This window comes from Enhydra lutris, unplaced genomic scaffold (assembly GCF_002288905.1).
Source record: "Enhydra lutris kenyoni isolate GAN:26980312 unplaced genomic scaffold, ASM228890v2 scaffoldscaffold93, whole genome shotgun sequence".
Classification (NCBI taxonomy): Eukaryota; Metazoa; Chordata; class Mammalia; order Carnivora; family Mustelidae; genus Enhydra; species Enhydra lutris.
Window position 1 is genome coordinate 7,436,609 of NW_019154177.1, and position 26,900 is coordinate 7,463,508.

General features: G+C 40.7%; 1 protein-coding gene across 2 annotated transcripts in view; it reads right to left on the reverse strand.

Annotated features, from left to right (window-relative positions):
• The window catches only part of LOC111138564 (CDK5 regulatory subunit associated protein 1 like 1), a 653,240-nt gene that overhangs the window by 428,001 nt on the left and 198,339 nt on the right, over positions 1-26,900 (reverse strand). For both annotated transcript variants that reach the window (XM_022490583.1, XM_022490584.1), the window contains exon 7: positions 4,230-4,350. In XM_022490583.1, coding sequence (XP_022346291.1) covers positions 4,230-4,350 — 121 coding nt within the window. The remainder of the gene's footprint in view (positions 1-4,229; positions 4,351-26,900) is intronic.

Here is a 26,900-nt window from a genome sequence, read left to right on the forward strand (position 1 = left end):
GGCTGTTGTGAGGATTCAATACAGGAAAGAATATGCATTTCGAAGACTCGTGTCTGGCACACAGTAGGCACTCAGTTCGCATCAGCAATCACCATTAACTTCCTTCTCACCTGTTTGTCAGAGTCGCGGTCACATCCCTGTCTTATCACCACACCAGACAGACACGTGCCTCGTCACACTTCCTCGGCAGGGCGTCTCTGCCGCACGAGAGACAGTCTAGAAACAGGAGCTGTACTAGGCAACCGGCAGCTAACCTCGAAAAGCTCGCCTCAGAAAACAAGAAGAGCACTGGAAACTGCAACAACGACTCGAGCGGACCAAAATTTATATACTCGACACAGCAGCTATAAACAGATTTGGGTAACTGGATGCCAGAGAGAGGGTTTAGGAGAAAAGATAAATGTTGTTGAAGAAATAAAAGGCACCCTCATTATAGACACTGTGATCAACTACGCAATTCTCTCTGCTCCTCCAGAATCTCGCATGACCTGAAATGTTTGACTTTTTCACTGGTAAAGCATTAATACAGTCCTTATGCTCCTTTAGAAATGTAACAAAGCATAACAACTTTGTAGACTCTAATAGTAACTTCAACAATCTACTAACATACACAATAAAACTTGCCGCTAATGTGAGCCCTTTCCCAAATGGAGAATGGACAAATTTATATGAAATTTAAGATGCCCATTTTTAATTTGAAAGCAATAAAACTTTGATAAGATTTTGATGGAAAGGATTATTTTCTCTTGAAAGAAATACTTATGGATATCCCTCTTTCAAAACATCTGAATGTAAGTTTAAAAAAAAGAAAAAGCAACGAGCTGCACCAGAGGTAAGAAATAAAATCCAAGCTAAGATGTTAGGAGTGACACCGTGACAAATGCCCACGGGGATGCTCTCACCTGAGAGCAAATGATAAGGCCACAGCTGATTCAGGGAAGGGATTAGTAGTCAGGGAGGGTTAGAAACTCAGATCTCATCCAGAGGTAGATAGTATGGACTAAATTCTCTTAACATCAAAGGCATATTTGCTAATTTACTTACTAAGGGGCAGTTCTATATGGTAATATGAGAGAGTGATGGCAAATATCCAGTGAGCTTTAAAAGGTTTACAGTATAGGGACGACTGGGTGGTTCATTCAGTTAAGTGTCCGATGCTTGATTTTTGGCTCAGGTCATGATCTCAGGGTCTTGAGATCCAGCCCTGTGCCAGGCTCTACACTCAGCAGGGAGTCTGCTTGAGGACTGTCTCTCTCCCTCTCCTGCTGCCCCAACCCCCACGCTCATGCTCATGGGTGTGCATGCCCTCTCTCTCTAAAAAAATATCTTTAAAAAATTTAAAAACTTAAGAGTTTATAGTGTAGCCTCATTTTAAGAAACACTAAATCCAAAAGAAGGGAAACCCAAATAAAATACCTCAAAATGTTTTACGTAATGCCATTTAAAATGACTACCTAAAGCAAATTTATCAACATTTCTTATGGCAACAAAAGACAGTAATGGCCTTAAAATAAAACATGTATAAATAAATAAAACAAATTATTGACTGCATACTCAACTTCGGACCAGACACTGACCTCAGAGATAATAATATAATGATACCTGAAATACTTCCAGAGCCCAAGTAGCCTACAATTTAAAATAGAAATTATGCAGTCTTACAGGACCATCCAAGATACAGAGGGAATATGGTAGGTGCGTAGTGGAATGAGGGATGTATTCAGCCCAATCACGGAGAAAGGAATAAGCAGTCACCCCAAAAGAGCCCAGGGAAGGATTACCAACATGGTGAATGGGGAAAGGCTAAGACATGCCAAGGACACCAGAGGGCGTGCACAGGGGACTGCAGTCACGACAGAGGAGAATCTTGAGTTTGGGAATCTCAAGCCGGTCAGTGTGACTGAACCCTGGAGGGTGAGGCAGGGAGCAACCACATGAAGACATACGGAGAAACTAGAAAAATAAAGCATCTTTGAAAACCAACAGTTAAAAGCAACACTCCAGAGGTCAACAAGAGGGGCAAAGTCACCTTAAAGAAATCAAACGGATCTATTTGACAGACCCTAAAATATTAACATGCGTAAAGAAATGTATCTTGGCGAAAAGGGGATGATCAATCCTACATGGGGGGTAAAAAAGAAGAGAGAGAGAGGGATTCACAGAAACACTTGACTTTGCCCTCCTAAAGACACTGTTCAGGAGAAAGCATGCTCAACCAAACTCCAAGTATTACTGTCCAACTGGTAAGGCAATCTGTTCTGTGAAGAGAATTTAGCATAAACCCATTAAACTTTCAAATTATAAAAATCAATCATTCATTCATTCAGTAAGTAAATATTTATTAAATCCCTGCTGTGTATGTTCTTCCGTATTCTTAGGATACAGTGGTAGGCGAGAGAGTCGAAAATTCCTGCCATCTTGGAGATTATGACATGCCAGTGAGGAGAGACGATTAAAATACAAATGAACTCGTATCTATTTCAATAATGAGAAGTGCTACAGAAGAAAATAAGGCAAATATGAACGATGGGGAATGTGGGGATATGGCGATTTTAGGTAGAAAATCAGAAGTAAAAAGAAAAACTGCAGTACAACTGAAAGGAGCAGGAGAATGGAGACAGAGGGAGAAGCAAACAGCCTTATGCCTCTGATTTGGCTCAGGCTCAAAAGCGAGAATATATTAGATGCTCCAGTCAATGTGGTAACGACATTTCGCACTACTATACCCTGATTTAATCACCGGTCTCTGAGCTTGAGGAGTGCAGGTCTCTGAATCTTCGGTGCTGAAGGCCAGACGTTGGTCCCAGACAAATTCACCAAGGCAAATCAAAGTCACCCCAGGCGGCTTTTAGGGAAAAACCAAATGACTTCTTCAGCCTTCCCTGATCTTTGGCAGTAGTGAGAAGGATTAACCAGAAGGTGATAAAACTAGAGAAAAGATGACCAGTGACGACAGAGCTGGGAGTGTGCGGGGGGGAATGGAGGCACTGCTTAGGGAGAGGAAGAACGAAGCTGGAGAAGGAGAAAGGCAAGTTCCCCGGCTCCCCACAGGAAACAGCATGAAAGATACAAAGGACAGAGGAAAACAACACTAAAAAAGAGGGAAGGAAGCTGAAATCAGAAAGAAGCAGGACAGGGCTGCCTGGGTGGCTCAGCTGGTTGAGCGTCTAACTCTTCACTTCAGCTCAGGTCATGATCCAGGATCGTGAATCTGAGCCCCACGCTGGGCCCCGGGGCTCCGCGTACGGTCTGCTTGAGAGTCTCTCCTTCTCCCTCTCTCTCTACTCACCCCACCCATGCACGCTCTCTCTCTTAAATAAAATCTTAAAAAAAAAAAAATAGGGCAAGATAGCTTAAGCCTACGCAAGGCCGTTTGATGAATGGAGCGACTCCATGATTTAAAGAACAGAAGGCCTTTGCCTCATCAGACTTTCAGACTACACTAATATTGACGACAAAGTCCATTAATGCAAATAAAACAAAGTAAAAACGAGCTTGCCAAGAGTCAATAGTAAGGTCAGGAACTTCAGACTAAGATATGAAATTAAGAGTGCTTAATATTCAGTTAACAATGCTTATTTTTAGCTCAAAGCTCAAAGGGCAACATTTTATTTTTTTTTAAAGATTGTATTTATTTATATGAAAGAGAGAGCGCACAAGCAGGGGGAGGGGCAGAGAGAGAGGGAGAAGCAGGCTCCCCGCTGAGCAGGGCACCCAACGCAGGGCTTGATCCTAGGACCCTGAGACCATGACCTGAGCCGAAGGCGGACACTTCACTGACTGAGCCACCCAGGCACTCCAAGGGCAACACTTTAAAACATGAATTTCAGAGAGTTCATAATTAAAACATGGTTAGTATCTCAGGCATTATTTACTATAATTCTATTAAAAAAACAAAGATGATGGGTATATTAATCATTCCAACAACAAAACTCTTTTTAAAAAATATTTTAACCTAAGGGCATGGCTGGAAAATGAAATCCAAGTTTGTTAACAAGAAGATGTCAGAATAATATTAATCAAAGGCCTAAGACCCTGCTGCAAATCAATGTGTAACTTGTACACAGGGAACCTCTAAGAGGGAACCATATTCATGTGATTTAGAGCTTTTTGGTTTTTTCTTTCCTGTGAAAACGTTCAACTGCTTTATTCTGTCCCATGTCCAGAGGGAAAACCTGAATTCACGGAGTATACTGAGTATTTTATGGGTAAGTCTGAGAGACACTTACCCGGTATTGATGGAAATGATTTCTATCAGCGGATTCTTCCTGATCTTTGGCAAATCCAATCGTGCCCCCCCCAGGCGCTTTCCATTGTCCTTTTTCTGACCCAGCAGTCTCACAGAGTGACCTCCAATGAAAGCATAAAAATACACGACAGCGTCAGCCACAGAACTTCAATTGACTGCTCTCAACAAATGAGTTAATATTTTCATGTACCTTCTGTTATGAAACAAACAACAAAATATACATAAGATGGAACCATTGACCTAAGAAATACTGCCAAAGGGAAAAACAGCTGTGTGCGCATCCTGCAGTCAAAGTTCTTTGCTTAAAATATTTGCACATTTCTACTGTACAGATGATGGAAACAGAAACATCCTCAGAATGTCATTCCATAAGGTACGCATGCTCTCCAGCGGGGACCAGGTATGTAATGAAGCAGGAAGAGTTTACCTGACCACCAGGCCTGCCAACCAACCCACTGTTGGGGAATTTAAAAAAAAAAAAAAAAAAAAAAGTGCAAAAGCAAACTATCTGCTCAAAGCAAACAGCACATCAAAGAAATAACAAATTAAAAGGCTGGGATAAGGTGACACTTTAGGGTCAGATTTTTTTAAGACAAAAATTTTTAGACTTATTTTTTAAAACTATTATGAAAGAAAAACAGACTATTTCTAAGAGCCATGAAAAATTTTATAACTTTGAAATTTTGAATTGCAGTGGTAGAAAATACGGGAGAACAGTACGAAGACTTCCCATCCCCTTCAGATTCTCCAATTATTATTTCTTCCATGCTTACTTTGTCCTTTGTTCATTATATACGTAGTATTTTTTTATAACTTCACTGAGGTACATCCTGTAAGATTCACTCCTTGCAAGTATACAACTTAATGATTTTTTTTTCAAAGACTTATTTATTTGACACATAGAGAAAGCTCCCACACACAAGCAGAGGGAGCAGCAAAGAGAGAGGGAGAAGCAGGCTCTCCTCTGAGCAAGGAGCCTGACCCAAATCTCAACCCTAGGACCCTCGGATCATACCCTGAGCCAAAGGCAGACGCCTAACCAACTGAGCCACCCAGGTGCCCCCAATTTAATGATTTTAAGTTAACACATGCAGTTGTACAATCATCACAACAACCCAATTTTAGAACATTTCCATCACCCTAAGAATTCCCTCAAGCTTATTTACAGTCCACCCTTGCTTCCATTTCAAAATACATCACATTCTGTTCATCTGCTGACCAACTGGCGGACATTTGTATTGTTTCCAATTAATACCTATTAGAAAAATGCTTGCGTCTACGAATATTCACATACTAGTCTTCATGGGGACATACGTTTTCATTTCTTCTGGATAGACTCCCAGGAATGGAACTGCTGGGTCACGTGGTCAATTTCTGTTTAACTTTATAAGAAACAACTGTTCTCCAAAGTGGTGGTACCATTTTATATCCTACCAGCAACGTATGAGGACTTGAGTTTCCCCACATTGTTAACGAAGTCCTTATAGTTGCAACTTTTTTGACAACAGCCATTCTAGTGAGAAGTAATCCAGTATTGTGGTTGGAATGAACATGCATTTCCATAATGACTAACGATGTTGAGCACCTTTCCACGTGTTTATTAGCCATCTGCACGTCTTGTGTGGTAAAATGTTCGTATGGTTAATTTTTATGTGTCAACTTGACTAAGCCACAGGGTGCCCAGACACTTAACCAAACATTATCTTGGGTGTTTCTGCAATGGTGTTTCTGGATAAGGCTGACATTTGAATCAGGAGACTGATTAACACTAGTGGGCCTTATCCAATCAATCCAAGACCTGAATAGAACAAGGAAGCTAAGAGGAAACAACTCCCATCTGACTGCACAGCTGGGTCATTGCTCTTTGCCAGCCTTCAGATTCTGACTGGGATACAGGCTCTTCTTGGTCTTCTTTCAGCTGCAGACTGAAACTTACACCATCAGCTCTACTGATTCTCGGGCCTTTGGACTTGGGCTGGACCTACACATCAGCTCTCACAGAGCATTGGCTTGCAGACTACGGTCTTTGGAATTCTCAGTCTCCAAAATATCTCCATAATAGTGTGAGCCAATTCCTTATCATACATTTCTCTTCAACAAACCCACCCACCCACACACCCTATTGGCTGTTTCTCTGGAGAACCCTCACTAATAAAAATGTCTACTCCAGGAGTCGGCCAGTATTTTAACTGGAGTAGCTGCCTTGTTATAGAGTTCTAAGAATCCTTTATTCTGCTTACAAAACCTTCGTCAAGTATGTGATTTGTAAATATTTTCTTGCAGTCTGAAGCTTACAGTTTCACTTTCGTGATAGTATCTTTTTAAAAGTAAATGTTTTTCAATTTAATGAAGTGTACTTTCTCAATTTTTTCTTTTCTAGCTCATGCTTTTGCTATTCTAGCTAAGAACTCCTGGCCCAGCCCAAGGGCACAGATTTCTTCTGTACTTTCTTCTCCGTGTCTTACTGTTTTAGGTCTTAGCCTTAGGTCTAGGATCCAATTTGTTACTTTATGTGTATAAGGGTCTATACCCTTTTGTGTATAAGGGTCTAGGTTCATTTTTTGCATATGGATATTTAGTCGTCCAAATGCCATTTCTTTTCCCTCCTCCCTCTTTGTGCTATTGTTGTCACACATATTAACAGCTGCATAAACCCCAAAAATACAGGGCCATAATTATTGTTCTAAACAACTGTATAGTTTTTGTTGTTGTTGTTTTTCGGGGGAGGGGGCAGAGGGAGAGAGAGAATCCTAAGCAGGCTTCACTCCAGCACAGAGCCCAACACAGAACTCGATCTCATAAGCCTGAGATCATGATCTGAGCCGAAATCAAGAGTCAGGCGTTTAACTGACTGAACCACCCAGGCACCCCACAACTATATAGTTTTAAAATCTTTACAAAGTACTTAATATTTAACCACATATTTAACCATTTCTAACAATCATTCCCTCCTGCGAATTCAACTTATCATTTGATACTACTTCCTTTCTGCCTGAAGAACTTTCTTTACTATTTCTTGTAAAGGAAATCTACTAGCAACACAGATTCTTTGCTTATTTGAGAGTCTTTATTTTGCTTAATTTGTGAAAGATACTTTTGCTGGATAAAGAATTATTAGTTGACAGGTTTTTTTTCTCTGAGCACTGAATAGAGCTGATTCTTGAACACTGCAGAGGTGAGCAGGCCCAACCCCCACACAGCTGAAAATCCACATATAACAAAACTTACTGCTAATAGCTTACACTGTTTACCAATAACATACTCAGCTGACTAACAAATATTTTATATGTCATATGTATTACACACTTCTTACAATAAAATAAGCTAAACAAAATGTTAAGAAAAGCACGAGGAAAATACACATACAGCACTGGTCTGTAAACAAATCCATGGAGAAGGGGACCACACAGTTCTAAAACCATGTCGTTCAAGGTTCAACTGTCAAAGGTCACTGCCTTTGACTCTGTTGCATCTGATGAGAAGTCAATTATCGATCTTAATGTTGTTCCCCTTGTACATAATGTGTTACTTCTTTATTATGCTTTCCTGGATCTCTGTGATTTTCCTACCTGCAATTCAGGTAGCTTTTTGGCTCCATAAAGTAATGTTTGTTTGTTTTTTTTAATTTTCGTTTTGTTTTGTTTTGTTTTAACAAAGTTTGGGAAGTTTTCATACAGTACTTTAAAAAAAAAAAATTGGGGAGGGGCACTTTTTCTGTATCTCCTTCTGTGGCTCCGTGACACACTAACTGGTCTGCTGGATGCTGCCCCACAGGTCTTTGAGTCCCTGCTGATTTTTCTTGTTATTCAGAGTGGATCATTTCTATTGATCTGTCCTCAAATTTACTGATTTTCTTCTGCCACCTCAAACTGCAATTGAGCCCCTTGAATGAACATTTAATTTACTGTACTTTTCAATTTCCCCTTGGTTCTTTTTTATCCTTTCCATCTTATTTGTGATTCTGTATTCATCACTGCCATCATCCTTTCCTTAAAGGCTTTTGACATGATTTTACTTAGTACTTGGGAGTCTTTGCTAACTCCAACATTTTTGGTCAAAGACAATCTATACTGACCGGTTTGTTTTTCTTCCTGCATATGGGTGTACTTGCTTTCTCTGCATGTATCGTAATATCTTGTTTAATACAGAACACTGTAGATAATATATTGTGGCAAGTTTTAATTCAGACGGCACCCCACCAAGGACTGTTGTTGGTTTTCTTTACTAGCTTACCTGGACTAAATCTATGAAATCTGTCTCTCTACAATGAAGGGTTGTCCTTGTCCCATCTTAATTCTCCATCCCCACTCCCCTCCACCAAGCGTGACTTCTTAGGGGTCAACTCTGTATCTGCATTAGCTTTTTATTGAGGAAAGAATGGTCACGCATTTGTTCAAATACCACAAGCCAATGAGATTTCTATCTGCTGATGGAACTGTGTATGAGCCAGTGAGGTCACTCAGAGTTAGGGCCACTTTTGAGTCCGCCCCACCTTCCCGGGATGTGCGTGCAGGCTCCAGCAGGCAGGTGAGCGTGGGTGGCTGGGCCCACTCCAGACTCTGCTGTGCATGTGCACAACCCCCAGTCAACTAACCGTCCGTGGAGACTTAGCAAGCCTCCTATCACTGCCTCACCTTCAGGAAGTTCCTGTTCAAATCCTGGCTAGTCCACCTGTCCACTCTTCATGCCAAACAGTCCCCCAGTTTCAAGAAGGTAGATCCACAGACCCTCCCTGTTACTTGCCATCAAAATCTCCACTTTAACGAACAGTTCTTCAAGTCAACTGAGCTGCTTGTTTTTGACTGTCCAGCTTTACTGCTGCTCAGGAGATCTGCTGACCTCCACACACGATCATGTAATAAGCAAATCAAAGCCAACTTTTTCAAAGCAATTATTTAAAATAACTTCAAATACATAATTAGTACAATTATATATATATATTATGTATATATATATACATAATAGACAATTATATACATGTTTCATCACCCTTCGTTTCAGAAAGATACATTGCTTCCATGTCTGTCTTACAGATAGCTTTAAATGACCAGAAGTAATAAAACCATCAGTCACAGTGTTTTTGCAGTAATCACTTTAATAAGAAACATTAAGTCCTTCATTCATTCTGAAAATTCTTGCTCTGCTGTAGAAACATAGCTGGAGTCAAGCAAGCATTTGGCACACCAGATTTCACAGATCTTCAAGATAAGTTCAACTCTTCAATCAAAAGTCCAGTTAATGAAGAGGTGAGCAAGACTGGCATGCTAACATAATAGTTCTCTGAGAGATGCCAAAAGTTCAATAATGACTATGCAAAGGCATGCTATCTCCACACTAGCATGAGACAAATTTCATTATATCCTGCTGAGATTTCAGTAAAATGCAGCCTGCACTAATAACATTAGATAAATTATTCATCTTCACTATCTACATGCAAATAAAGGAACATATCTCTGCCTGATGATATAATGAGTTATTTTCCAATCCAATGATTCATTAAAGAGCAGGAGAGCTAACAATAGTCTGGGTTTTTTTTTTTTAATTGAAAAATATAGTACACTGAAGACAAAATAGGAAATAACATAAAAGTCCCTCATTATATCTGGCCAAAGATGAAAAGAAGAAAATTCAACCACAGAACAGTTGTTTTTTTTTTTTTAATGGACTAGAGGAATGAAACTTTTATTTGCTATAAACCAACTCATTTAAGAATCCTTGTGCAAACAGACTGCTGTTTCAAATCAATTCCCTAAATGTAGAGACCACAGACTAAAAACATATACTGCAAATCATTACCTCTCGATGCACAGTTATCAATAATGAAACCACCTAAAACAAATTGAAATTTGATAGACTAAAAAATAAAAGTGAGGTGATGTGTTTGGGAAGAACAGGAGAGAAAACAAGAACGTTGGAACAGGGAAACATGCTCAGGGAATAAAGATGTGAAAAGTAAAAAAGGAAATTTCTGGAGCAATTTGTGCTGCAAATGAACATGCCATTCTTACGAACGGGACCACGAAGCAAGGAGCACAATTACACACTCACACATTGCTTCTTTGTTTGATCCCTTCTGGCCACTGAGGCCTCGCACCGTGATGGGGAAAGCATGCAGCTCAGTGCATACTGATTTATTTTGTGACTACTGTGAATTTCATCACCCTTCATGGCTAGATTGAAGAGAAAGGGGGGGCGGTGGAATCAGGACAACAGAGTCTGAAAGAAAAACACAGTGAAAATACCCGTTTTGACATCACTTCAATCACACAGAGGAAGAAATTAAAGGAGTGAGTATTAATAGGAACAGATGGGAAGAATGATGCTCAGTATGACCAGATCAACTGATAATAACAGGAGACCACCAAGGAGATGGTGATAAAGACGTAAAGTGATTAAAACAGAGATAAGCAATTTTAATACGAAGATTTAAAAAAAAAAAAAGCAGATTGCCTTAATATGCAGAATGGGACACACTCAAATGCAGTATTTCTGAAATCTTTTGTCTTTTCCATTCTAAATGTAAATTTACATTTCATCTCCTATAAATAATGGTCAGATGTGTCTCAGTGGGTTTATTAACCATCTTTAATAAACATCTCCCTAAGTCGTTATTCAGCAATGTCACAAAAATTCACCCCTGTTAAACCCAAATTTAATCTTAAGCCTGAGGCTTTCAGCAGTTATTTTGCAATCAGCTACAAAACCTTGATTCTGTGCTGGTTTTTACATTTGATCCAGTCCACAAAGAATGTTACTAAACAATTTTATGAGCTAAAATTATTATGTATTGCAAAATTCTGAGCCAGAAGCTAATTTTTAAACATAATCCATCATTATATGCATATTTGTAAATTCATAATACGGAAAAAAATCTATGTGGGAAAAAAAAAGGGTCTGTTTTGTACAATAATCGCTCTATTAGTTGAATCAATATTCAATGCTGTGTTGAAAGCAAAATATCTTTCCCGAATTCCACAGTGCTAAACGTTGAGAACATTATGGAAATCGAGGGGTAACATTCCACCCATGTCTACTAGAAAGACAGTCTGTCAACATGTCAGAAAGGCAATTACAATGGTCATTCACAAACAGAAAAGAATCAACCTCCGGAATATGAGCACATATGTTAATTGAGTGATAGAAACAGGATTACCTACAAAATACATATTTATTAATTAAATTGTTTCGACTCGCAAACCAATCTTCCCTCCTTTGGTTCTCACAGCTAAAGTGGGTTGTACAAATTAGCTTCGGGATATCATTACCCATCACAGAAGTACCAGTGAGCGGGTAACTTGGACGGCTGTCGTTTATTCCCCCTCTTTAATTTTCCCTGTTCTTCTAAAGGCTCTTTAAATGCCCAGACTTTGCTTCAATACTTTATTCAACCCACCAATTTTCAAAGGCCATTGTTTCCTTAACATGTGGCCACCCACCTTCTACCAGCACCAGAGAGGTCTCATGGCAAGTTTTCTTGATATCTTACTAACTCCTCTCACCGCACACAAACTCAGTCCTATCAGCAACGCATTCAATGGACCTGTGTGAACCCCAAGCTCTGGGTCTGGCTACTGGAAAACTTCCTCATGAAGCAACCCAACAAAATGCAAGGGGGAGAGGTAGGAGATTGGCAGAAAAATCAAGCCAAAAGAATAAAGGATAAATGTACTACAGATACCCATTCTCACTAAAATAAATGCAGTCACATCAATTTGAATATTACTTAAGAATATTAGAAAGGAATGCTCAAGGGGCACCTGGGTGGCTCAGTCATTAATCATCTGCTTTCAGCTCAGGTCATGATCCTGGGGTCCTAGGATCAAGCCCCACGTCAGGTTCCCTGCTCGGCGGGAGGCTTGCTTCTCCCTCTCCCCTGCTTGTGTTCCCTCTCTCACTGTGTCTCTCTCTCTGTGTCAAATAAATAAATAAATATTTTTTAAAAAAAAAGGAAAGGAATGCTCAATTTATTTATTTTTTTAAGATTTATTCACGGGAGAGAAAAAGAGAGAGAGCATGAGCAAGGGGAGAGGCAGACGGAGAGAGAGAAGCAGACGCCGTGCTGAACAGGGAGCCGGATGTGGGACTCAATCCCAGCACCTGAGCTGAGGGCAGACACTTAACTGACTGAGCCACCCAGGTGCCCCAGGAATGCTCAACTTCATCTGTCCCTCTGCAAAATGTTTGGAATTATTACATGACATATCCTCCACAGGCACTTTTAACTGCCTAATTAATGAAGACAAACAAAAATGTGTCTCTGCTCAATCCAGTGTCATTCCTCAGAGGCAGGCACCTCTCAAGCAAGCAAGAATTGTCTGACAGTCATACTCGAGTGTGACCTTCCCTGGCAATAATTTCATTTTAAAAGGAGAAAGCGAAGTAAAACTTGGATTTAGTAGGAGTAACTTGCCACAAGGCGAAGCTGGAACACCCTACAGGAAGGGCCAGAATGGACTCAAACACACAAAATCCTTCCAATTCAAGCCCCAATTTCAGCTTCTAAGATTTCAAACAAGTATGAAGAGTTTAAATGTGAACCAGAACAAGGACACCTAGGAAAAGATAATAAAAGAAGGAAAGAACAGTCAGACTCAGCTGCCCAAAGAGACGGAATTAGAAGCGTGAACCAAGTGTAAGTGGAGAGAGGTGGACTACGGTGCTGTATGGACATGCATCTCCAGGGGTGAACAAAGCTTAAGGGAAGTGGACACCTTACTCGACGGGCAGCTGGGTTGGAGAGGAAGCTAAAATGAGGTCATAAGACAAAGTTTAAATCCCTGCCAGTTTGCGGATCATTTAATGTCAAAACTCTTGCTGCACACAAAGGGTACCTACACTGTGATTAGAAGGATGTGAAATTTATGTATGATCCAAAACTACAGAAGATTTTAAGACAGTATTTTCTTCGCTTCGCAGAGCATCGCCGGCACAACTGATAATGACAATCAGTGTAAGGTCACCGCGTGAAACGAAAGACACACATCACAAATAATCCACGTAAGCAAAATGTCTTCTTACCCTAAAGGAGACACCTTCTGGGGGCAAGTTACCATAAGCGCTGAATGTTGTGTTTTAATGACATCTTTTACAAGTTGTTGTACCTTTTATGACAGTGGGAGATTTGTGTGGTACCAACTTATTTTTCCAAATGTAAATTAAGTGTACATCAAAACACGCAAGGGTTAATGGCAGTCTCACGTCAGTAACTCCGCGTTAGCAGGACCCGTAAGAGAACTCCTTAGTTCACTGGCTGGCTGGCTATAACCGGCTCTTCTGAACTATAAATTTGCAAAACAGCTCCAAGGCTTTAGTGTTTACAGCAGTAACGCAATGTCTCCTTCAGTTTGGTACGCAGAGCGATCCACGGTCACGACACATAACTTAATGATAGCCCGTGCTCAAACCTACGTTCTGAAAGTACTGCACCAGGTGACAGAAGCAGAAATAACAGACCGTACGCTACAGGGCATCCAGGCTGCTAGGATACGAGAACAGTGAAATACAGACACACGGAACCTGTAAAGTACAAGCTCCTCGTGAACTTTCACAAACTGAACTTTTAAAAACTGAAGTTCAAATTCCCACTTTCAATCGCGAATGAAAATTTCAAGTTTCCTCCTGTTGTCATTCAACTCAAGCCCATGTGAAGCGTGACAGAAGAGAGACAGGAAGGGAAGGAAGTTGGAGAGGTCCTGACTACGGACCTTGAAACAGACCTGGTCTGCGCTTTACTTCCTCTCCCACCATGAGCTGGACACACTTCTACTGTGGCTGTCTCACGGCAATCGATACGGGAGGAGGTACAAAACGGGGCACCTGGGGCGTCCTTGCTGGCTTTAAATTCACACTCTTAGTCCTCAGCCCCTTGGGAGAGGTGTTCTCACTGCCCTTCTATAAAATGATGACAATGGGCTAAGCACAGAAATGTAAGGAAAACAAAGATGTGCATTTTATAGCATAGCATAATACAGTAATGCATATGCATAACAGAAACAAAAGTTCCGCGTATTACAGACGAGCTTTAAAAATGATGTATGCAAAAAAAAAAAAAAAAAAAAAAGATGTATGCGGGGCACCTGGGTGGCCCAGTGGGTTAAAGCCTCTGCCTTCAGCTCAGGTCAAGGTCTCAGGGTCTTTGGATCAAGCCCTGCATGGGGCTCTCTGCTCAGCGGGGAGCCTGCTTCCCCCCTCTCTCTCTGCCTGCCTCTCTGCCTGCTTGTGATTTCTGTCTGTCAAATAAATGAATAAAATCTTTTTTAAAAATGATGTAAGAAATATTATTTTATCAATATTGAAACACAACATAAACACTTCCAAAATATACCTTTCCCACATGCAAAAACAAAAACAAAACAAAACAAAACAAAAAACCAAACCAACCCTATACTGTCCTTAGTACCGCCACCACTGACTTCTGTCCAAGAGCCGTGCAAGGGCTCAAGGAAAACAGATTTGCAAAAGTAACTGGAATGAAGCGACAGAGATGGGCTGACAAGTGTTTCTAGGAACGGCTGGGCACCATGAGACTGGGGTCAACTCTCCCGGGAAAGATCCGGGGAGGCTTCGCAGAGAGCTGACCTTGCTGGGTAAGCAGGATACAATTTAAATAGATGATTATACGTATCTCACAGTACCTCTGGACACAATACTGCTAACACAGCGAGCAAAATTCGTTGCTGGAATTCCAGCTTGTTGTTCATTTTCCACTTTTTAAAACCAATCTAGTTAAGAGCCTATCGCAAAAACCAGATTTCACTGCAAAGATTTATTAAGACTTGGCATGAAAGAATCCCACTGTGAAAACCACACCTTCAAAGATGACAGTATTTCTAAATATGGTTTATGAAGGAGAAATTATGTGGGCTTGAGATGCATTCTTAAATCTAATCCAAAGAGTGATCAAACGTTATTTTTGAAACTTAATTTTGAGAAATTACAATTAATGTTCATGAAGAGATGCTAAAGACCGAAAGTTCAAAATCCTTCTCCTTACAGCTTCATTATTTATCTAGCCTAAATACAAAGCTGAGATAGGAAACACAGTCCATAACCTTAAAAAATATGGATTATCCTGACCCACCCATTTAAGAGTAAAAAACTATAAAGTGTACTTCAAATAAAAACCTTCAAAAAGTATCCCTAATACACACATCCAAGAAAATTTTCTCTGTAAAACCTTTCATTAGCTTTTTATTGGTTAAATCGGCTTTGTATTGGTTGCTTAAGGTTAAAGTATACTTTCATTCTCTCATTTCCTAAATTAAGCACCTTTACAGTGAAGTAAGACTCAAATATTCTAGTTACAATTTTTTTTTAAAATGAAACAAATCTTGGGGGCACCTGGGTGGCTCAGTGGGTTAAGCCTCTGCCTTCGGCTCAGGTCATGATCTCAGGGTCCTGGGATCAAGCCCCACATCGGGCTCTCTGCTCAGCGGGGAGCCTGCTTCCCCCTCTCTCTCTCTGCCTACCTCTCTGCCTACTTGTGATCTCTTTCTCTCTCTGTGTCAAATAAATAAATAAAAAGATTAAAAACAAATAAATGAAACAAATCTTTACTGACTCCTTACAAAAAATTACTTTGGCACAAAATGGAGATGGCTAGTAAAACTAAGGGAGGAGCGGGGGAAGAAACAGATCACAGAGGAAAACAAGAAATGGGAAGGAAGGAAATGTGTAAGCCGGAATACGAAAGGGAATGAGAAATGGAGGAGCAGTGGCATTCAACAACAGGCATGAGGAAAGGAAATGAGGAACAGGCGTCACTTTCTCACTCCCCTTCAGTCAAGGTAAGCAGCTTAACAGAAAGTAAAGAACACGAGATTAGAGACTAGGTTTCAAATTATAACACACTGCTGCCTCGCTGTGTAATCAGTAATACCAGGGTTCCTGTGGAGTACAAATGAATTAATGTATACGGAAAGGGTGAGCTACAAAGAGCTAGACAGAAGTTAATTACAGTTGCTAATATAATTAATGCAATTGTAATCCTATCAAGATCTACAGCGCTAATGACGTTTTTCAAAAGCAAGGAGGAAAAGAGATTTTCGAAACTTACAAACACTAGATTTAAAGTCAGAGCCCATTTATTTTTTAAGCTCTGGAGGGCTAAGAAATAGGTCACAAATAATTGCACTGATGATGATAATCAAATTTGCGAATGATTTTTTTAAATATATAAATTAAAGAAGATTCAAGGTCATTCCTATTAAATCACTCATTTGCATCCTGATACAGTTTCTTGAAAACTGAGGGAAGAGGAAGAAAGCATAAACAGCGTGCCAGAACTGCACAGGATCCTGGGTAAGTCTAAGTATCTACACCTACAGACCAGTGGCTGTTGCCCTGACCCAGGACACCTGAGTGACAGGAACCTTATCAGGCTGCAACAGTGGCCCCCATAGCAATGCATCTAGGTGAAGGGCCACACGGCAGACCCTCTAAGCCTCGGTTTCCCCAAGTTCTGAGAATCCACTCTGTCAACTCCCTTTCTGGCTAGGAGCCCCTCTCAGCCTCCATTCTTCTCTCCGCAAACACACTCGACAGGCCCTGCTCCGGGTGATGTTCTCACCTTCCACTAAATCCCCTCGAGTTGCTTTTTTCCTCCAGCAATCCTAGTCACCAAGATGAAAATGGTCTATCCCAAAGCGCCCAAAATAAACACGCCCCAGGGCAGAAGTGAAAGTTGGTTCAAAGAAGCCAACAACTCTGAAGCAACATGAGGAAGCCCACTGCCCATCAGCGCCCAGGATGGGGTTACAGCAGAACAAAGTAAAGGCAGACGAGTCCCAGAACTGCCACTGTATGACGTCAAGACCCTCTTCGCTGGAGAATACAGAAATATACAAATGAAAAAGGCACGGTATGTCCTTTACAAACATTTTCAACTTCATTTTTTTAAGGCGGAAGACATAGGGGAAAAAAAGTAAAATCTGGCAGAAGGAGATTAGGATGTGAGAAAAAGTGTCTCCCATTCTAGTAACTTTGACTAGAGATCACTGTCCAAAATGTCAACATTTCATTCTAATGACAGACTCTGAAAGTCACTGGTACCGTGCAGACTCAAACACTACTGGAATTTCAGAGCCAAAGGAACCTTCCATGTCACACAATTCATAACTCCAGAAACAGAACTGATGAGGTTGTGTGGGTTGCTGAACACGACATTGTTAAAACAAGAACCAGATATTTCCACACTCTTCATACTCTGAATCCAGGATTCTTACCCCTCATGGCAGCAGACTTAGCACAGTTTAAAGAAATGGTACATCTGAGTGTTGGGAGTTACGATAAAGATTTCATGTGTCAGAAACTACCTTAGAAAGACATTTCAATTACTACATCTTCACTATTCTATAAAATGTACGTTTTGTTGCAGAACAGTAGTTCTGATAAACCTCTACTTAAAACCCACCCATAGTTGATAGTCTAACTGGGGATTTTGCAAATGAGTTCCCTGACCTCGAAATAATAATTACAGGAAATTGGTAATTTATTCTCGAAGTCTCAGTAGTAATTGCTACATATAGGCTACATGCTTTGTAGAGTGTTACAGAATGAATTTTTTAAAAGAAAAAAAAAATGACGGGCGCCTGGGTGGCTCAGTGGGTTAAGCCTCTTCCTTCGACTCAGGTCCTGATCTTAGGGTGCTGGGATCGAGCCCCACATCGGGCTGTCTGCTCAGCAGGGAGCCTGCTTCCCCCTCCCTCTCTGCCTGCCTCTCTGCCTACTTGTGATCTCTCTCTGTCAAATAAATAAATAAAATCTTAAAAAACAAAAAAAAAAGAATATCCCCAAACATATACAAAATGTTAAAATCAAGAAGCATTTTTTCTCTATGTCAATTATTATCAACATTAGGTTTTCTAAGGAAAGGTTGATAGCATCACTTTATAAACAACATCCTACGACTGTCTGATCAAATAAATTCTCCTCTCAAACAAAATTTTCAAGAGAAAGAGAAAATCAGATTTAAATTTCCTGTGTACTCTGACTTGTCAACTTTATATTGTCAGTTTTTTCGTGTGGCTATGATATAATACGTGATTTAACTGGCAAAAAAAATACTCATGTTTTGGAACGCCTGGGTGGCTCAGTGGGTTAAAGCCTCTGACTTCGGCTCAGGTCATGATCCCAGGGCCCTGGAATCGAGCCCCACATCGGGCTCTCTGCTCGGCAGGGAGCCTGCTTCCTCCTCTCTCTCTGCCTGCCTCTCTGCCTACTTGTGATCTCTATCTGTCAAATAAATAAACAAAATCTTAAAAAAAATACTCATTTTAATAGATTTCTCAAGGATGATCATGATTTTTATGCATATTTTCCTTGGACACTGAAGTTCTAATACACCTTTAACATGACCTGGCTTTCACTTTCTATTTCTACTGGTTTCCACTTTCCCTGTCTTTATGGAAGCCAGCTATAACGTACTCATGGAGAATTACCAGTACAATTTACTATCGTGTTAGGAAAACAGAAGAACAGCACAATTAACCTACAACATCACCCTCTATTTGAAAAGTGTAGTGCAGCTGCTAGTATTACTTAAGTTGATAGTCCCAACGATTCCTACTACATTTTGCCAAACAAAAACTGCATTCTTTAAATGAAGATTAAAACTTTTCCTAATGAATACAAAGCATGTATATGAGATGTGTGCTGGGTATGAAAGCAGTCTGCCACGTGCTGATTCTCTTCAAAGGTAGCCATAATGAAGGAAGAACACTGTATGCAGAAAATTTTTTTACATATGTTAAAGTGTTTTAAAATCATATTTGTTTTCATGCTTCTATGAGAGCTTCAAAAAAAGACTAACTCATCCACTTGGCATATTTTGCTAAATAATCCTATCACAGTAAATAGAAATTAGAATCTTTGGACTCAGAAACCGGTATACCTCAGAATACCAAATAGTTGAAATGAAAATGATATTCAAACTTAAAAATCAGGATGTTCAAACTTAGAAACTGTTTTCCATTAACAGTTTCACAAAATCTAGACAACGGTAGTATATACACCTTCAGAGAACTCAACAGTATCTGTAGTCTCCCCCTTCACGCAGTCTGCTAAGACGAGCTAAAGATCTCCGAGAGTGGGAGCCGGATGTCACCGAGATGGCAACAGGTCGGGCCTGACTTCACTTCCTCTCCCAAGAACAACCACTGTTCAAGAACAAGAAATCACGGAAGGAATCCTGGAACGTGGGGTGAGGTGCAAGCATCCCACTGCGCTTCAGAGACCAAGACAGACTGCATATAAAAGTAGAAGCTGCACACGGATGGCACCGCCCCTCCCCCAGTCAGCGCAGCACCAAGAGGAGAGGTTTCTCAGGCCACTGGTCTCTCCAGGGGGAAAAGAAAACCCCAGAGGGGTCAATCCATCTCCCCCATATCGTGGGTCACTGGTGGGAGCCCCTACTCTCATCTCACACCACAGGGGTTGCCGAACAATCTGTGGGGCCCAGTCACTGGGAATCTTGACTATGACAGAGAAGGGGGAGGAAGGGCTTGCAACGGCCAGCACACGCAGTGCCCACGTAGTGACTCCAAAAAGCAGCTACGTTCAGCTGCAGAACACACTGGCTGCACACGATGCAAGGGAACTAGGCTGGGTATAGACCTGCCTGATTCTCATTCTCAGATGAGGAATTCTGCTGGCCCTAGAGCCAGGCTGGCTCATGCCCGGGCAGGGTCCTGACTCAAAGCCCCACGCAGTAGGAAGTGCCTTCCAGTCCCATCCAGAACAGAAGGGCTGCTGACAAGACCTGGAAGCTACGTGACCAGCGAAGAAGAACAGGCGGACCACCCTGCTCAGTCAGGGAACATGTTACACCTCAGCTTGAATGAAGACAAAAATCAAAGAGCTTTACTGGTTTTAGAGCTGTTTCTCCTGCTGTGCCTGGGCAGGAATCTAATTCAGAGCCCTGCTCAGGGCTGAATACAGCTTCAGCCTGTCTAACCACAGACACTACCTGGGCCACACAGGAAGCTGGGGGGCCCATTCAACAGTCCTACAGAAGGTGACACTCACACGTACAACACAGCACATGCCTTTCCCCACCTGCCGAGCAAACCTGGTGGGCTTACCTGACCAGCAAATTCAGTGCACACTCAGGCCTGATCCAGACCCCCAAACGATGAGCTCTATAGCTCCTAGGCCCTTCTTTGCTCTCTGCCAGGGCAGACAAGCTAATTCCTAGCCCCACCTATTACTGAATACAGTTCTAAGTCCAGACCATGGACTTAGGCATCAACAGAGCCCATTCTACAGATGCCTCAGGTGGGGAGGTAACCAAGTCCTATCTAATTGTTCTCAGCAGGGGCACACGCCCCCACCCCCAGCCTCAGAGTCGCCTCAACCACAAAAGATCATATTAGCAGGCCCTGCAACTGCCGAAGACATTATCACCAAACACACCCAGAAACCCAAACGGAGCTGACTGGTAAAGAACTATCTCTATCAAAGGAAACCTATAAGCATAAACGGTAAGTCACCATCAGTTAAGATGAACTGTTAAAAGTTTAAAATATTTTATTTAAAATTCACAGTAACCATAAGGAAAAACTGAATTACACACAAAAAAACATGATATACAAGCCAAAACCTACTAATACCAAAAGATATCAAAACACACAAAAAAAGAGAGCAGAATAAGAAATAAAAAAAGGTGGGGCGCCTGGGTGGCTCAGTGGGTTAAAGCCTCTGCCTTCGGCTCAGGTCATGATCTCAGGGTCCTGGGATCGAGCCCCGCATTGGGCTCTCTGCTCTGTGAGGAGCCTGCTTCCTCCTCTCTCTCTGACTGCCTCTCTGCCTACTTGTGATCTCTCTCTGTCAAGTAAATAAATAAAATCTTTAAAAAAAAAAAAAAAAAGAAATAAGAAAAGGTCTACAAAGCAACCAGAAAACAATGAACAGAATGGCAACAGTACATGCTTACCTATCAACAATTACTTCAGGTCAGCTGACAAGATGGCGCTGGAGGACTTAAAGCTCACCTCATCCCTCCAACACAACTGGGTAACACCCACATCAATGTGAATAACTCAGGAAAGGATCCAACGATGGCAGAACAAACTCCACAACTAAAGGCCGGGAAGTGGACACATCAAAGAGGGTAAGAAGGGCAAAGACTGTGATCTGGGAGCAAAAGGGAACGTGGCCATCCGCAACGGGGAGGGAACTGGTGGGGCTTGAAGAAGGGCAGAAAACAGACTCTCATACGGAGGCCCAGGAATGGAAGGACATGTCTCTGTCACATTTTTTCCTTCAAGGTGACAGGTGCTGAATAGCATGAGTTCTTAAAACCAGTGGGACTTAAAGCCCGGAATTTTACAAATCGGTAGGCTCAGCTCTGCTAGAGTCTGGAGGACTCTAGGAAACAGAGTCCCCACCTTTAAAGAGACAGCACAACAAACAGCCTGAGCAGATAGAGCGTGGAGCGAGCAATTTGAAAAATGGTGGTGGGGTCGGAGGGAGCATATGAAAGGAAGAAGGATTTGCTCATCTCAGAGCCTGGCAGGGAGACCCCTCGAGAAACAAAGGAGCTGGCACGAGCCATTTCCCAACTCAGCCTCATCGGCACATAAACAAGGGCCACCTGCAGGAAGCAGTGCAGAACCCAGACTCCATACTTAGCATGCTTGCAGAAAGCATCCCCCACCTGTACCCCACTTCAATGGTCCGCCCTTCCCAGTCACTTTCCCAGCACTGCAGGTCCCTCCTCCAGAAGACTGGCGCGAGCCCTGCCAGCAGCATGTCTCCTGACCTGTGCGTTTTGTAGGACCTCTGCTCAGCACCAGCTGAGCGGCAGGAGCAGATCGCGTTTCACAAGCAGACCAACCACACAACAGGCAAAGAGAGCATCTGCAGACCACTGGACTGAAGGAAAAAGAGGCCAAAGACTCAAAGCAAGGCACATGTAACACACATAGGAGACACTCCATGTAGAGCCAGGCCCTGGGGAACACGGGACACTGCACTATGGGACCTCTTCTCTTCTCTAGAGCCTATTATCATTGAGAGCAAGAGAAGTAGCTGACTTTCCTAACACACAGAAACACGACACAGAAAGGCCAAGTGAGGAGACAGAAACATCTGCCAAATGAAAGAACAGGACGAAGCCATGGCAAGAAACCAAAGTGAAACAGATATAAATGACAAATGTGACTGAGAACTTCAAGAAGTCATCATAAAGATACTCACTGGACTGAAGAAAAGAGTGGAGGACATTAGTGAGACCCTTAACACTAAAATAAAAAGAAAAACCAATCAGAGATCAAGAACACAATAAATGAAATCAAAAATACACTTCATCGAATAAACAGCAGGCTGGATGAAGCCACAGAATTAATGACCTGGAAGACAGAGTAACGAAAAGAAACCAAATGGACCAAAGGAAAGGACAGAAAATTATACAAATTGAGTTTGTATAAACAGTGTATAAATTCAGTTTGTATAAACAGTGACTCCATCAAGTGTAATTACATCCACATTATCTGGACCTCAAAAGAAGAGAGAAAGATAAGGGGGCAGAAAATTTATTGGAAGAAATAATAGCTGAAAACCTCCCCAATGTGGGGAAGGAAAAAGATATCCAGATCTAGGAGGCACAGAGATATCCCCCCAAATTCACATAAGGAGGTCCACACAAAGACACATAGTGATTAAAATGGTAAAAAAGTAGTAATAAAAAAAAATTTTTAAAGCAACAAGAGAATAGAAGACAGTTACATAAAAGGGAAGCCATATAAGCCTATCAGCAATTTTTTAGGAGAAATTTTACAGATCATTAGGGAGTGGAACGATAAATTCAAAATGTTAAAAGGGAAAAATCTACAACCAAAAAATGCTCTTCCCAACAAGGGTACCATTCAGGATAGAAGGAGAGATAAATTGTTTCTCGGACAAACAAAAACTGAAGGAGTTCATGACCACTAAATCACCTCTAGAAAATATTAAAGGGGACTGTGAGTGGAAAGGAAGGCTGTAAGTGAGAGTATGAAAAGTAAAAGAAAAAGAAAGAAAGAAAGACCACAAGAGCAGTATAAAAATAAGTATTTCTGTAAAAATCAGTCAAGGGACTCATAAAATAAAAGTATGTAAAATATGATACCACAGACCTAAAATGTGTGTGTGTGTTTGTGTGTGTCAGGGGAAAGAGTAAAGAATGGGTTCAAACTTAAGAGACCATCAACTTAATACAGACTGCTATATGCAGAAGATGTTATACACAAAACAACGGTAACTACCAATCAAAAACCACTAATAGATATGCAAAACATATAAAGAAAGGCACCCAAATACATCACTAAAGAAAGCCAACAAATCATGAAACAGAGCAAGAGAAGGATCCGAGAAAATCTACAGAAACAACCACAAAACAAGTACCAAAATGGCAATAAATATCTATCAATAACGACTTTGAATGTAAATGGACTAAATGCTCCAAACAAAAGGCACAGGGTGACAGAGCAGATTTAAAAAACCAGGACCCACCTATATGTAGCCTACAAGAGACTCATTTCAGACTGAAAAACACCTACAGATTGAAAGTGAGAGGATAGAGAAACATTTATCATGCAAATGGATGCCAAAAAAAAAAGCAGACAGCATTACTTATATTGGACAAAACAGACTTTAAAACAGTCTATAAGAAGAGACAAAGGAGGAGACTATATAATCATAAAGGGACCATCCAACAAGAGGCTATAACAATTGTAAATATTTGTGCACCCAATATGGGAGCACCCACATATGTAAAACAGTTAATAACAAACATAAAGGAACTGATCAATAATAATACAATAATAGTAGAAGACTTACTACTTACCTCGATAGACAGATCATCCAAACAAAAAAATCAACAAGGACAGTGGCTTTCAAAGACATGGACCAAATGGATATAACAGATATATTCAGAACACTCCCTCATAAAATGGCAGACTATACATTCTTTGCAAGTGTACTTGGAAAATTTTCCAGAATAGGTCACATAGTAGGCCAAATACCAAGTCTCGACAAATTCAAAAAGATGGAATTCATACCATGCATCTTTTTTGACCATAACACTATGACACTAGAAATCAACTCTAAGAAAAAATCTGGAAGAACACAATACATGGAGGTTAAATAACATGTTATTAAACAATGAAAAGGTTAAATCAAGAAATCAAAAATTAAATGAAAACAAAATGGTCCAAAATCTTTGGGATGCAACAAAGTCATTCTAAGAGTTTATAGCAACACAGACCTACTTAAAGAAGTAAGAAAAATATCAAACGACCTAACCTTATACCTCAAGGAGCTAGAAAAAGAACAAACAAAATTCAAACCCATCAAAAGGAAGGAAACAATAAAGATTAGAGCAGAAATAAATAATATAGAAACAAAAAGAAATAGAACCTATCAATGAAACAAGAAGCTATTTCTTTGAAAAGATCAACAAAATTGATAAACCTCTAGAAAGACTCATTAAAGAAAATGAAAAAGGACCCAAATAAACAAAATTACTACAGAGAAGAAATACAAACAACTGTAACAGAATCATTATGAAAACCTATATGCCAACAAATTGGACAACCTAGAAGAAATAGCTGAATTCCTAGAAACATACAACCTACCAAAAATGAAGCAGGAAAAAATAGAAAATTTGAACAGACCAATCAATCACCAGCAATGAAACTGAACCAGTAATCAAAAAACTCCCAAAAAGCAAAAGTTCAGGACCAGACAGTTTCACAGGAAAATTCTAGCAAATATTTCAAGAAGAAATAGTTATTTTAATTCTCCTCAAACTGTTCCAAAACAAACAGAAGAGAAAGGAAAGCTCCTAAATTTATTCCGAGGCCAGTTTCACCCTAATACCAAAACTGGATAAAGACACCATAAAAAAAGAGAACTACAGGGGCACCTGGGTGGCTCAGTCGTTAAGTGTCTGCCTTCAGCTCGGGTCATGATCCTGGGGTCCTGGGATCGAGCCCCACATCAGGCTCCCTGCTCAGTGGGAAGCCTGCTTCTCCCTCTCCCACTCCTCTGCTGTGTTCCCTCTCTTGCTGTATTTCTCTCTGTCAAATAAATAAAATCTTTTAAAAAAAAGAGAACTACAGGCCAATACCTCTCACGGATATGGATGCAAAAATCATCAGCAAAATATTAGCAAGCCAAAACCAACAATATAGTAAATAATCATATACCATGATTTATTTAGTGAGATTTACTCCCAGATGCAAGAGTGGTTTAATATCTGCAAAATAATCAACGTGATACATCACATCAATAAGAGAAAGGATAAAAAACCATATGATCATTGCAAAAGATGCAGAAAAAGCATTCAGCAAAGGACAGCATCCATTCATGACAGAAACCCTCTGAAAAGCAGGTCTAGAGGGAACACATCTCAACCTAATAAAGGCCACATATAACAAACCAACAGCCAACATCACATACAATGGTGAGAAACTGACAGCTTTACCCTAAAGTCAGGAACAAGACAAGAATGGCCAGTCTTACTACCTTCATTCAACATAGAACTAGAAGTCCTAGCTGCAGCAATTAGACAGCATAAAGAAATAAAAGGCATCCAAAAACTGGTTAAGGAAGAAGTAAAACTCTCACTATTTGCAGATAACATGATACTAGATATAGAAAACCATAAAACCTCCACCAAAAAACTATTAGAACTGATAAATGAATTTGGTAAAGTCGCAGGATACAAAATCAATGTACAGAAATTTGCTGCATTCCTACACACTAATAATGAGGCATCAGAAAGTGAAATTAAGAAAACAATCCCACTCTTCTCCTTTGCTTCCTACTCTGGAAGCAGCAGTATTGAAGACGGCTGGTTGCTGTTGTGAAGGGTTTGAGTGCATCTGACCATAAAACAATCTTGTTAGAAAAGTGGGGAGGAAGGGAACAGGAGGAGAGAGGAAGACCTCTTCTCCCTCTCACCACACACTGAGATACATCTCAATGGTCTCTAACCTTGTTTGTAGGGATTCTGTTCGTGAACACCTGGAAAGGCACGTGGCCTTCAGATTATACCAGCTGAGCTAGCATTGCTGACCAACTATTGCAGGCTCTAGAACTAAAAACAACCCTGAAACCATTGAAAGAAAGAAAGAAAGAAAGAAAGAAAGAAAGAAAGAAAGAAAGAAAAAACAATCCCATTTATAATCACATCAAAAACAATAAAATATCTAGAAATAAACTTAGTCAAAGAGGTGAAAGGTCTGTACTCTAAAAACTATAAAACACTGATGAAAGAAATTCAAGATGACACAAAGAAATGGAAAGACATTCCATGCTCATGGTTTGGAAGAACAAATATTGTTAAAATATCCATACTACCTTTCATCACTGGCCATTAGGGAAATGCAAATTAAAGCCACAATGAGATACCACCTTTTGCCTGTTAAAAAATGACCATCAATACACAAGAGATAAATGATGGTAGGCATGTGGAGAAAAGGGAACCCTTGTGCATTGCTGGTAAGACTGTAAACTGAGGGCGCCTGAGTGGCTCAGTGGGTTAAGCCGCTGCCTTCAGCTCAGGTCATGATCTCAGGGTCCTGGGATCAAGTCCCACATCGGGCTCTCTGCTCAGCAGGGAGCCTGCTTCCCTCTCTCTCTCTCTGCCTGCCTCTCCATCTACTTGTGA